General features: G+C 36.8%; 1 protein-coding gene across 1 annotated transcript in view; it reads right to left on the bottom strand.

The window, feature by feature from the left end:
• Nucleotides 1-13594, bottom strand: part of LOC114478327 (transmembrane protein 65-like) — a 58322-nt gene that overhangs the window by 14548 nt on the left and 30180 nt on the right. Inside the window, exons 3-5 of the mRNA XM_028471325.1 lie at nucleotides 6061-6105; nucleotides 2667-2734; nucleotides 2216-2270 (exon numbers count right to left, since the gene is read on the bottom strand). Of these exons, the coding sequence (XP_028327126.1) occupies nucleotides 2216-2270; nucleotides 2667-2734; nucleotides 6061-6105 (168 nt within the window). The remainder of the gene's footprint in view (nucleotides 1-2215; nucleotides 2271-2666; nucleotides 2735-6060; nucleotides 6106-13594) is intronic.

The following is a 13594-nucleotide window of genomic DNA, read 5'->3' on the forward strand; positions in this document are numbered from 1 at the left end:
GAATGTCTATAATTGAAACGAAAAGAAGATAGAGGGAATACTCGGTGAGAAAATCATACAATAATTAAACTTATAAGCACTTATAAACTCAGGTTCTAATGCTGTAGTACAATCTTTTTATTACGTAAATGAAAAAGTTACCAAGCTACTTTTGGGTGTAATTGTGAAATAATTTCAAAAGTGTTTAGTATACCTCCTGCCCAGACAGCAAGCTTGTTCTGGCCATAACTTAATTGTAGAAAAACAAGTTTGTGCCCAGTGATGTTAAAATAGGGCTTTAACTGTCTGCCAGTGCATTAAAAACTCTATAAACTTCATACACGTAAGACATTCCCAAGGAAAGGGACAGAACAGATGGCCCAACAGACTGAATTTTGTATTTAAAAAACTCAAATGTTGAAACACGTTTATCAAGGTGATAATTACACATGCTTCAAACTTCCATCTTAAGTGTCCTTGTTATGTAACTTGGGAATTATTTCAAGCAGATTGCAATATTCATAGGCCAAGAAACGCACAGCTTCTACATCTGCTGCAACGATAACCTGTACACTTAACGCACTGTTTGTGGATCTTGTGAATCGCAAATAATTTGTTGAAAGAAACTGGAGTCAAAGGAAAAAACCCTCAAGCTCTAGAAAGTGAGACTTAAACCCATGACAGTAACGCAGCAATGCCACCAATAGATCCATCAAGGAGCCATTACTCATTGACTGCCCTGCTTTTTGATTGAATGTGTGACCCTGATGTAATCATCATTAAATCAATCCCTCCTTGTGTGCAGTACATTGCATGGCGTGCCCATTTTTAATAGTTTAACCCCTTGTTTGTGAGCAGAGCTACCCAGTTTATCATCTTTTTTTATTTTCTATATTCTATTTTTTTCATCGCAAACATTAATTACAATGATACAATCTTAGCCATTCAAAGACATCGGAAAAGACGGATATAGAAAGTTCAGGTGATTTTGTCCATATTGCCCTTCTGCAGTTTTCTTTTATGGCTGTTTTATCTGTTTTTATTCCAATTTGTGAATTCTTCCCACTTTATATTGAAAGTGCTGCTTTCCTTATCAAAAAATGGCCTGACACACACGCTGGCTTGTGAAAAAGTGATTGGTGGTCCTGACTCCTGGTGGACACACCTGCTAACTGGGTTAGATGACCTCATTCCTGGGATTTGAAGCTTCATTATTGTTCCCACTCAGCAAGTGGGATCAGCACATACACTTAGCTTGAAGCTGTGTGGGCTTTTTGATGCTGGCTTTTTTCATTGAAGCACAGATTTAAAGAGGCCATCTGCAGCTCTCACTCATGGTCCAGCCCGGATCGTGAAATTGGGACAGTTTCAAAATGAATTATTCACTCTGTTTAAATCCGAGACCCAATTGCCACCATGCAAATACAGAATATACATTGTTTGGATAATTCCAACATGTAAATAGTAATGAGACATGCCTCAGATCAAATAATCTGTACTTCCTGTCCAAAATGGGAATGTGGACCCCATCCCAACAGGTCTGATGAGATTAAATATCTAAACCTTCAAATGTTTGGTGACTATGTTGTTCTGTAACATCAGCAACACAGCATTAACCATGTGAGAGTAAAATCAGTGGACTTCGAATGTTTGATGTCTAAAGAGCACAATGATCTGCTTTTTGTCTTTAAATATTCTGAATTCTAATCGCAATTACCCTAAATTACCTAATGAGTACTGAAGCATCTGTGCTCCCTTTGCTTCCGTAAATACACATGTTCACTCACAGTCCATGTGCAGAAAGAGTCTGTGGTAGACAAGACACAGAAAGCAGAAAAAAAAAATGCACATTGGACTCTTTGAGCTGAGTATAGCTTTGGCCTCTCAATCAGCCTGCTGGGGTACAGATTATCATATTTATGAAATCCTGATTATCTGTGTCCATCCTCATCTTTCCTCTGTATCTCTAATGTGATCTTGTGATGTCACTTTAGAAAAGTTCAATTTAGGTAAAGCTGTGGCCATATTATGAGGTTTCCATGCTGTTAACACTGATGCTGAGAATATCTTGATTCTAATTTGGGAAACAGGAGTCCAACAAGGTTTAATCTGCATTTTCACACCAAAGACCCATCTGTTCTTATATCACAAATTAGTGCTTTATATATTCCAAATAATTACACAACCCTTTTATTTTTATCACGACGTGGGAATTGTTAAAAAAAAAGTTTCTGACCTGCCATTGTGGAAATACCAAGAACCACACCAATGGACAACTCAATCTGTGTGCCCTGAAAGCAAAAAAGAAAACATTTCAAAATTAATTGAAAGATACCATACACATAGAAATGACTGACATTTCACTGATTTCTCTTTTTTGCTTGAGGGTATTAAAGATTCCCCTCATAACAGATATTTAATTGTTAATCAAATACCAAAGACATTTACAATTTCAAAAGCAATTTAAATTTCAAAAGCTATCAGGGTCTAGAGGTTGGCTTTAATACACCTTGATCATCTCAATGTAATACATGTCCCCCCAATGACAAATGAAATAAAGTCAATAAAGGGCTAAATTAAAAAAAAATCTATCAAACAAACTCAGTTTTCTCATTATACTGTATATGCTCCTGCAGTAGTCTGATATGACGAGTTGCAGGATAGCACCTTCTTTAACTGACACTTACTGCCACAATCATGATGCAGTTGTCCAGGAATCCAAATCCAACAAAAGGAAGAGCATTGTGCAGCAGTACTGCAAAAGCAAAAAAAGGTTATTCAGCAAAGAAAGAGCTTAAATTTATACTTGAGCCTAAAAGATCACAAATAAAAAGCCTGGCAGAGGAACCATCTGGCACATAAGCTGTTGATCTATGTAGAGAATAATGCTATCAATAAACAGGACCATGTCTGGAGTTGTTCTTAGTGTAAGTAACAGTATATGTTTGAACTAACCGTCTCAGGAACACTTTTTAGCCTGGGCCATTAGGCTCCTGAACAATGGACATTAAACACCTATGGTGCAACATCGGGGCGATTGTGTGTGTTTGTGAGCGAGTGTGAGCGAGCGCTTGCATGTGCGGTTGGGGGGAGGGTTCTCATTGGTTGCAATAGGGAAGGGTATTTACAGTGTGTAAATGTTTAAAGTTATTATATTTATTATTCTTATATTGTAGGCATTTATATATTTTCATGACTGCAGTGGGGAGGGAGTAGTCCGTCAAAATTTCGTAGTTCACCTGTGATCAATGACAATAAAGATTCTGATTTTGATTATGAATACATAATGTATTGACTACTCTTAGCATATACGGAACATCCCACCCAGTATAACAAAAAGTGTTTCTGAACAGGATTACAGTGTATACCTTTAACTGTTTATTCCATACATCCTGTTTTCAGGGATTTTGACTCAAAGTCACTGACTATAAATCAAGGTATTATGGATAAATACAAAAATAAATCCTAAGGTAAAATTGGCATCTGAAAAACAACAAACACATTTTAATAATTTTTCTTATCTGAAATGAGTTTTGGTTTGAAAAAGAAATAGCACTATATATCTTAACCCTATCCATATCAATCCATACAGAGATGTGATTGCAGAGTGACATTTTAAACTGTGTGTGTGTCAGAATAATATTGTTTATATTCTATGGTAATTGCTAATACAGACATCTTGATGTATTGTTTGTGCTGTGAAATTGAGTTTTAAAATGTCACCCCACTGCCTTGGGGAATGGAGATAAGTGAACTTTGAGCTGACTCAAAAACAAGTGTGTAAAGGTGTGTTTGTTAAAGGCAAAATAATGCAGATCATACAGTAATTTCAGTCCTTTAATGTGCAAGTAAACTCACAAAACTCTTCAAAGTCACATAGAGGCGACTACTAAAGCATGAACAAACAGTATGAGCCATCCATCTGTCTGCAGAGACCTGGGCAGCTCATCAGTATTCAGTTTGAGACAGTATTGTAGAGAAACATGAAATATGGGCCCCAATGGGTTTTATTACCAGCTCTTTTCAGGAGCAGTGTGGTAGGGATCCAGTTTTATTTTTAGCATTGCAAATTTTAAAACTCAATGCACCCGAATCCATAAACTTTAATTTAGCTTTGAGTGATACTTATCTTCCGATTGCTGAACCTTTCTTCCTTTAAGTCTCACAATTTGTACTCTTGTGAATGGTGGGGAATAAACCCCTACTTGTTAGCTGTAATTGCTTGACACTTTCTAGTGAATAAAGTACTCACCATGGCAACTATCGTCAAGAGCTAAAGAGAACAACCTGTTAAATCTGGAGGAGTTCTTGGAGTAAGCTCTGGCTGGCTTTAAACTCTTAAGAATGCTGGAATTACATCACAACTAATCTACCTTGTATTAACTGATCCAGACAGAGATCAACAGTCTGTGTATCATTGATGTCAAGCAATCATGGGAAACTGGCAATATGAAGGAGAAATATACCAACCTAATACAATTGAAATATGTAGCCTAAATATGGGAGTCATCATAACCCGGTGACTTCCTCTGGGAAAAAACGAGGTAACAGTAAACTCACCACAAAGACCTACAGGAATAAAGGAAGTCATCATCACATGACACTGTTGCTTCAGTGACAGCAGGCTGAGTCAATGTTTCCTTCATATTCTACTCTTAATCTTAACCACTGAGCTACAGCACAAACACTGCAACCAAGGGGTGGACTGGCCATCTGGCATACCAGCCATTGTCCTGGTGGGCCGTCGACCCGATGTGGGCAGGTCCAATCTGCTACGTGTTTTTTGTTTTTTTTGACAAGCAAATGAAGGCAGACATGGTAACCGGTGGCCAAAAATGGTCAAAAAGTGGCAAAAACGTGGCAAGAAAAGGGTGGAGAGTGACTAAAATGGGCCAGAAGCAGTCAAGAGTGTCCAAGCAAAAGTGCGAAAGGGCAAAAACAAGTGGTATTTATTGGGCCAAAGGTAGATTATTGGGATGAAAAGTGGCCAAAAAAATAAAAGAAAGGGCAAAATCGTATATAAGTGTCAAAAAGAACTTGCAAAAATTGACAAAAAATAGGAAAAAAAGATATTTCTTGGCAAACTGTAGCTCAAGTCTGAAAAAGGTTTTAAAAAGAGGCAAAAATGGAACATAGCAAGTTGCAAAATGGCCAAAGGTAAAAGCTAAAAAATAAAAAGGGTTTAAAAGTTTCCAGCTTTTAAGGTTCTCTGGGGGAATAATAATTAAAATTAAGACATAAAGAGCCACATGTTGAGCATCACTGACTTATAAGAGCTTTATCATGGTGTCGCTGATAATGTAGTGGGCTGGTCTGAACAGAGAATGCCAGGGCTGGATTTTGGTCCCAGTCTACCCCTGACTGCAACCATAAGTCCACAGGACAGCTTTTTAATATGTTGTTTTATATGTTAAACATTATGTTGTTTTTAATGTTTTGTAGACTGTTAAAAGCCCAGTGAGTTTCTTACCTTTTACTGAGAAAAAAAACAAAACAATCTAAATATTTGCTTTTAAAGCCTCCTTTAATGTGTCAACTGTATTTCTTTCCTACAGTCACAGCCTAATAAAGCCCTAAATGCTCGTTTCTAATAGGAGTGTCAGAAATCACAGTGCATATAGCGTCTTTAAAGGTACTGTGCCATGTAACTGCAGACCAGACAAGTTGCCCATATTGACCCATGATCACCTCTGAAAGCCCTGTTAATGGACATGTGAGTGTTGGAACTGGACCAGGGAAAAATATGTCTGGCCAGGGGAAGAACTGGCATCAGGATTTACTATTGAAAGGATGCCAACATGTGGAGGCAGAGTCCTGATTGGAAACTTGGGTACAAAGAGACAACAACTACATCATCAACACCATTATCAGTTAAGAGATACAATCCTCATCCTGTTAGGTATGATGGCAGGTGGCTGCCGTTTCCTCTTCCATTCGGGGACACAAAGACTCGAGGGACCAGGCATGATGTTGAGTGAGGGTGAAATGACACACGTCAAGAATCCATATAACATTAATTGCAAAATGATTATGTAAGGCAAATTACCGGCATCTTTCTTTACATCAATACAAACTTCTTACCGTATCTTAACTGAGCCGCTGTTGGTGGTGCAATCTCCAGCTGTCCTGAAAATAAAGAGAGAAAATACAGTGTTATGATAGTTATTTTCATCAGATGAGTATTCAATGAAAATAATGCACTACAAAAATCCTTGATAGTGCAGACTGGAGAGGGAGATTACATAAGTTGAGAACATGATAGGAAGAGAGGGAGGAAAAAAGTTTTCACTTGCTGTTTACTCCCCTGAAGGAGAGAAGAGTAAAATGACAAAATGGACAAAAGGCAATGATAATAATGCTATATGACAATCATGCCTTGGGAGAGGGGAACTCTGTGTGCTGCTGACACAAGACTTTGGTACAAGAAAAAGAAGATAAAGAAGTAACAAAACACACTGGTTTCTAGCACTCACACCTCCTGAATGAACATTTTTGATGTCATGTGATTAACAATACATGAATATTCTTTTTTTCAAGAAGAAAGAAGCTTAGATTGCTTAACTGAAAACCTCTTTTCAAACCACCTATAACAGGTATATGTAAATTTTTTTTCAGTTATCAACTATCATTACCCAGCAGCGGAGTCAGACAATTCCAATAGGAGTGAACAGACTAAGATCACATTTCCACATTTTGACTGAGGTACACATTTTATTCTGGCCTTAGACACCACTGGACCCCACATGACACAATGAAAGAAAAGTGAAAAATGAACCAAGCTTCTCTCTGACATAGGGCTGGGAAAAAAATTGATTTGATCGATTAATCAAATTTGTAGATAAAAACGATTTTATTTTGCAAATTCGAGTTTTTTAAAAAAAAAAGTTTTCCCCCACCACAGTTTTTTCGAACTTTTTTGCGTTCCGATGTGAGCCAGCCCCCTCTTTGTTTACCCTTTGAGTAGGCTATATGTGTGCCACACGCAAGCTCAAATTTTTATTCGCACTATGCTTAGACGCTAAGGTAAGAGTTTTTTTTTTTTTTAATTGTAATGTTATATGTTATAGAATATGTAAATCTAAAATTTGAGCTACTGTGAAGTTGCTGTTGCACTTTTGCTTAAACCTGGGTTAAAGTTTGAAATTGTTGAATGAATATCATTTCATTTTTATTTTGGGATTGTTCTATGCATTTTAAATCTTGACAATCACAGCAATAAATGCACAACAAATGCACTTTTGACAATATATCTGATGTCTGCAGAAAATCAAAAATCGAATCAAAACTGAAATTTTTTTTAACGCAAAATGGCCCAGCCCTACTCTGGCAACTAATAATGGTGAAATATTACATCCCAAAAAGAAAACCTCTATTTTCTTCAACTTACATCACACTCATCATTCAGTTCGTATTTGACATTGTTCACAAACTCTCGGGCAATTGTTCTCCTGATTAATGGCTGCTCCACCATTTGTTAAAGCTGCTGACATGTTCATCCACACACTCCGTCCATCTTCAGAGGTTATCCATATACTCTCATGAATCAGTCACTGGCTGAGCAAACATTGTGCTTTTCTAGCTCCTGGTGAAAAGTTTTAGAGCTTTTTGTCTCATTTCACAGGTTTTTAAAAATTCTCTCAGCTTCACAAGCACAAACTGTCCCTTCTTTAGCAATAAAATGGCATTTAAAGAGCTATAGGGCTGGTCAGATGATACAAAATTCATATCTTGATATTTTTCCTCAAAATTGTGATAGGCGATATAAACTCTATTTTTTTCTCGGTGTGGTTTTAGAAGAAAAACAATAATGAGTCAGAGTCACTGGATAAAAGGGCCACAAAGGCCCTTTTATTTGTTTTATGAACTTAATTCTGCATCATTCTCAAGCAAGATGTGATTGTTGTTATTCAGTTGTCTTTTTAATTTTTTGCCTGAGCGCTTTGTATATTTTAGTTTTGTCTTTTGTCATTAAGGATGAATCGTGTGAGTAAATTCTGTTGTAAGGCTTCATTCAGGGCAGGTCTGAGTTGCTGAAAGCAGTTTTCAGAACACAAAGCCATCCGGGACGTGGCTCCTTTAAGACAGAAGCAGGAGGGGCCATGTGGAAGGTGAGTGAACAGAGCTCTTGATGAGTTCTTGGTGAAACAGTGATGCACTGTCTCCTCAAACCTCTCTCAGTGCTTTCAACACTCATAACTGAAGGAGATTTACAGAGGACAACTAAACATCTGTACTGTGCCTCCGACCGACAGTCAGTGGTTCACCCACAGATAGCTGCACACTTACTAAAATAAAATAATACAATTTTAGGCAATAGTGTCATTTTCTCTATTGCCAAAAATAGAAAACTATATCATCCAGGCCTCCAAAGAGCCCATCCACAACCAATGGATTCCATTTTCACTCTCTTGGCCCATTGATGTAATTTGAAAACATGTCTATCAAACTCATTTTAGTTCAAAAGGCTATGAATGGCTTAACTATTATAAATTATTTTGATTGAACCAAATCTAAAGGGGAGGTATGATAAAAAAAATCACTTTCTAATGGTTTTGCTACAGTGATATACATCTCTTTAGCCTCATTGAGAGGTCTAAAGTTGAAAAAGTTCTGTTTCTTCCCTCTCTTGTTATTCCGCATTTCGTAAAAAGTCAGCTCCAAACGGGCGAGTTGGATTTCCCCTGTGTCGTAATGTCACGAACTGGGAACTCTTCCTCGTTTCGTCTTTGAGTTGGACAAAACAGTAGACTAGCACCTTGAATGGACTATTCCTGTAATCACTAGACAAGATGATGACAAGAATGCTCTGATAAGTGTTTGAAGAGATTGAACTCCTCTGCTCCTGCTCTGGCTCTGCAGAAATACTGTATACTGCTGGCGTGCAGTGCACTTACTTCATGAAACAGTGTTTTTCAGACTCACAATCACAATAGCCGCTTAAATAGCCATGTGTTTTACTGTAATGTGCAGTTTTTTGGCTGAAAACAAGAACAACAGTGTGTGGATAGTGTCTACAGACACGCCTACTCATGAATATGCATAAGTAGGCCCAAAAACAGTCCATTTTTAGAATTGCTCAGAATGTGACTTTTCAGAGGGCTAAAACTCCAGAAAACAGGCCAGTTTTGGAAAATAACTACTACATACTATGTTGTTGGGGTTCTTACAACAAATGGAGATGGGTGAAAAATAGCAGATTTCTGAACCTTTAAATAAATTCTCAAATAAACTAGCTGCATGCCTTTAGTGAAATGATCACATTTTCACGTTTTTGTAAAAGATTCTGACTCGTCTTCTCATGCTTTAAATGCTGCAGAGAGCATGTGATAAAGAAAAGTCATTAAATTGAGGAATCCCACAAAGCAAACTGGTGAGGGTCAGCTGGATGAGTTATACTGAAATATCCGACGGTGTTTGTGTTAAACTGTGAAACCATGAAAGACTAAACAATGAACACACAAATGACTCCTGTGTGATTATCTCTCATCTCATGAAATACTAATAACACAAACTGTAGCGACTCCAAAACAGCCTTGTCGCTTGAGAGCAAGAGAATGGTTTCTGTACCTGTCAGACACCCTGCCGCCGTGACGATGGAAGCGCACTGAATCTTGAATGTGGTTTGGGTGATTTAATAAAACCGCGGCTTTCACAGTTACACACTGGGTGGATTATGTGTACACAGTATAACATATGTAACAGCATGGAATCGAGGCCACACAAAGCGGTCAACTAAAAATACAGCTACCCAGCTCTCCTTTCTCCTTTTGACAGCCGGAAAACACACCCTTTTGAAATAGGCACTTTTTACCAGTTGTCATGTGACCCTGCCTCCCTGTACGTTACCACAGCAACCAAACACTGTGTCACACATACATAAATATACTACAAACATTATGGCTCCTACACAACATATACCTTCCCTTAGGGTAAAATTACTTTTGTATTTCAGTTTAATATTCCTATCCACAGACGCACCATGCAACACATTTAACAAACAATGATGTGTAGTGGTCAGCTTCAGTGTATTCTGGTATACTTTAAGGCTGTAAACATGGATACTATAACCAGGGTTCCTACAGCTTGAGTCAAATTTAATTCAAGACTTTTTAAAGACTTTTTATTGCCATTTGAAATAAAATTAAAAAAAAACTTCACAGTAAACATAAGGGGGGGGGGACGCCACATCAATTACATAGGGTTATGATATTTTTTTTCTAGTGTCTGGTGTAGACGTGCAACTGGCAGTAAACACAAAATGACAGTAAAATACACAAAGAAAATAGTAAAAAAATTATTCCAAACACACGATATGACTACAACAATAGCCAAAAAAATAAAAACCATTAAGAAAAATCTTTATTGGACAGGCAATTTTTGTTAAATTTACAATTTCCCATGTTGTTTATACATTTATTTTGAAATGTGAGACTAATTACAATCATATAAAATCAGACTTATTATGTGTTAAAATGTAAGACTTCTGAAAAATTTGATTCAATTCAATTTATAGATCATGAATTTAATGCCTTTTAAGACTTATTAAGGATCCACGTGAACCCTGTATAACAGTTCATGCATATAAATACCGGTTAACCTCCAAGTTAAGTGTTTACAAGAGTAAAGACAGCCAAACACCTAAACCTAACCTAATGTTTGATCACATCCTGTTACTCTTACTGTAATGCAGTCAATGCTCAGTTAATGTGTGCTCATGTTCCACTTTGATATTAAAGATATATTATGACACAAGCCTATACATATAATCTTCAACCAATAGATACTTTATTGATCACATGATTGTTCAGCCTGTTGTGAGTTTTAAAGTATCAAAAGCTTCTAATTTCATGATATATTTTACAGTAGCTCAACAAAACTAAAGAGAATGTTGTTTATTCTTTTATTAGGCCAATATGTACAGCATGTTCTCCGACACCTGAAGTGAATGATGCAAAATGAAGCTGCAAAAGCAATGGCTTTCCTATTCCGCTGGGGTTCCTCAAGTCTCAAGTCATTTATTACCAGTGAAATATTTGATACAGCAGCTTATTATCCCCAGAGCTCCTTCAAAGTATTGATTTCAGAGTCCTACGAGCCCCAAAGCATTTTGTCTCAAGAGACTTCACCAGACATAAGTGTTAAAAACATTCATTAGTTTATGATTAGATGTTAAATCTGGACATGATTAAATAGCAACTTTATTTCAATCATTGGTCCAGACTTTTTAGTTGTAGTTGCTGAGCAGAGAACAGCTCAGCAGCATCTAACTGGTATTGTTTAGAGGTAAACAAAGCAAAACGATGTGTTAGCATTTGGTTTATACAGGCACAAAAACGTATCGCTCGTCTCAGGTTTACCTCAAACAAAACCTGCCTACTTACAAGACGTGTTCTAAGATGAAAAACCCTGATAACACGTACGCACAAATACACAAGAAGAAAAAAATATATGAATCAGTATCTGTGTCTGTGTGCATGAAGATAGAGAGATGGAGAGAAAAGGCTCTCTAACGACCTCCAGCCCTCATAGACCCTATAGTCCCATTACATTTATGTATATATAGATAGTCTGCCCATGCATGCATGAATATTTGTGTGTATTTTAATATATGTAAAATTCTGTGCATAACCTTTTCCCCTTTTATAACATTTATAACTTAAGTGTAAATTTTGTTCTACATATATACATAGTGAAAGCCTATTTTATTATTTTATATTATTATTTGTTTTCTCATGCCAATAATGCTGTTTTGAATTGAATTGAGAGAGAGAGAGAGAGAGAGAGAGAGAGAGAGAGAGAGAGAGAGAGAGAGAGAGAGAGAGAGAGAGAGAGAGAGAGAGCGAGATCAAAAGTTCCACCATAGGAGAACAGAAGAAGGCCAGCACTATTCATCAACAGAGTGTCAACCTTGCAAAGCCACTATAACGTACAAGACACACCAAAGCAAATTAGTGAGCACACAGATGGATGAAGGGTCATCAGCACACACACACACACACACACACACACATAATTGGAATGAAATATTTCGAGAAATTAGTAAGGTTGAATCTAATTAATCTGAAGATGGATGTTGAGAAATGCACAAAAAGTGAAAATAAAACCATGTTGGATGGTGGATAATATTAAAGACAGTAAGGACATGTATCTATTTTTACATCTACTTCTGACACGGTACAAGGTGAAAAATGATGCTTGTTGTGTGCTGTAAGTTGATCATTTGCACACCAAAGAAAAACTCTGATGCTTTCATTTATAATGTCAAATGTCGTTACGTACATTCTTAACAGTTTCCAACTCATCATCTGAACAGAGAAACTAATGAGCATCTGCGAATGCATAAACAACATGTTTCTAGTGGTACACAATTAAATACAAAGCATCATAGCACCTACTTCAGTTTGCATAATTCAGTTTCTGAGCTTTTTCCATGTAACAGAAAAATACACAAACAATTAGAATAAACAAAAAAAATACACAAAATGACAATAAAAACACAATTAGAGCAACAAATGACTTGAGAAACATACAAAACTACAGAAATACAGACAAATTCCTTTGCTCTTTCCTGTATTAAAGGTCCCATGTTATACTATTGTTCTAAGAACCACAAAAACATAGTATTTGAGGTTTATTTTCCCAAACTCGCCTGTTTTCCTGAGTTTTAGCCTCTGAAAAGTCACTTTCTGAACAACTCTACACAAACAGGCTGATTTGTGGCCTACTTAAGAATATTTATGAGTGGGTGTGTTTATAGATGGGACACTGACTCCCTCCTCCCCACACGGTGACGTAGGGCCAGATCACACTCCACTCTTGACGCCCGGCGATTGTCAAATACCAGGCCCTACGGGGCCCCAGACAGCCCACAGACCATAGCACCACAGGACTATGGCAGGGCGATATATTTTATCACAATATAAATTTGCGATAATGATATGAATGACGCTAGACAAAATATTTGCAAACTGCACAACTTTATTGCTACAAATTTTAAAAAAGGAAAAAAAATACTTTCAAATGAGCAATGAGCTCTTTTATATATATATATATATATATATATTTGTACCAAAAACAATAGTGCATACAAGCAACTGGCCCTTCAAATAAAAATAGGCTGACATTTACAATACATTTACATATATATTGTCCACAAAGGTATTTACTTTGCAACATAAAACTGCAAAAAAATACTCTAAAAATTAAAATTGGAAACTAGAATATTAATGTACCAGCAGTCAGGAGCCTCCATGCATTGCCACAAATTACACATTAGCCAATGTAAGACTACCCATGGTTACAGATTACTATTGTTTTTTATAAATTAATATTATTATATATCATTCCTCAACAGGATAGGTCAAATTCAGAGACAAATTACACTGTAGAGCTACATTGTGTATGGCATTACATCAGTGGTTCTCAACTTTTTTGGGTTGTGACCCCATTTTAATCTCACACATTTTTGGTGTCTCCTGAGACTTTTTTTCTTTCTTTCTGGAATTGGCTTTTGACAATGTTTGTTGTTGCCAGGATTAATGCACAAAATGACAACATGCACCAGCTCAGATATTTTTATTCTACATTTTATTTTAGCTAGATTTATATTTGAGAA

The sequence above is a fragment of the Gouania willdenowi genome, chromosome 16 (assembly GCF_900634775.1).
Source record: "Gouania willdenowi chromosome 16, fGouWil2.1, whole genome shotgun sequence".
Taxonomy (NCBI): Eukaryota; Metazoa; Chordata; class Actinopteri; order Blenniiformes; family Gobiesocidae; genus Gouania; species Gouania willdenowi.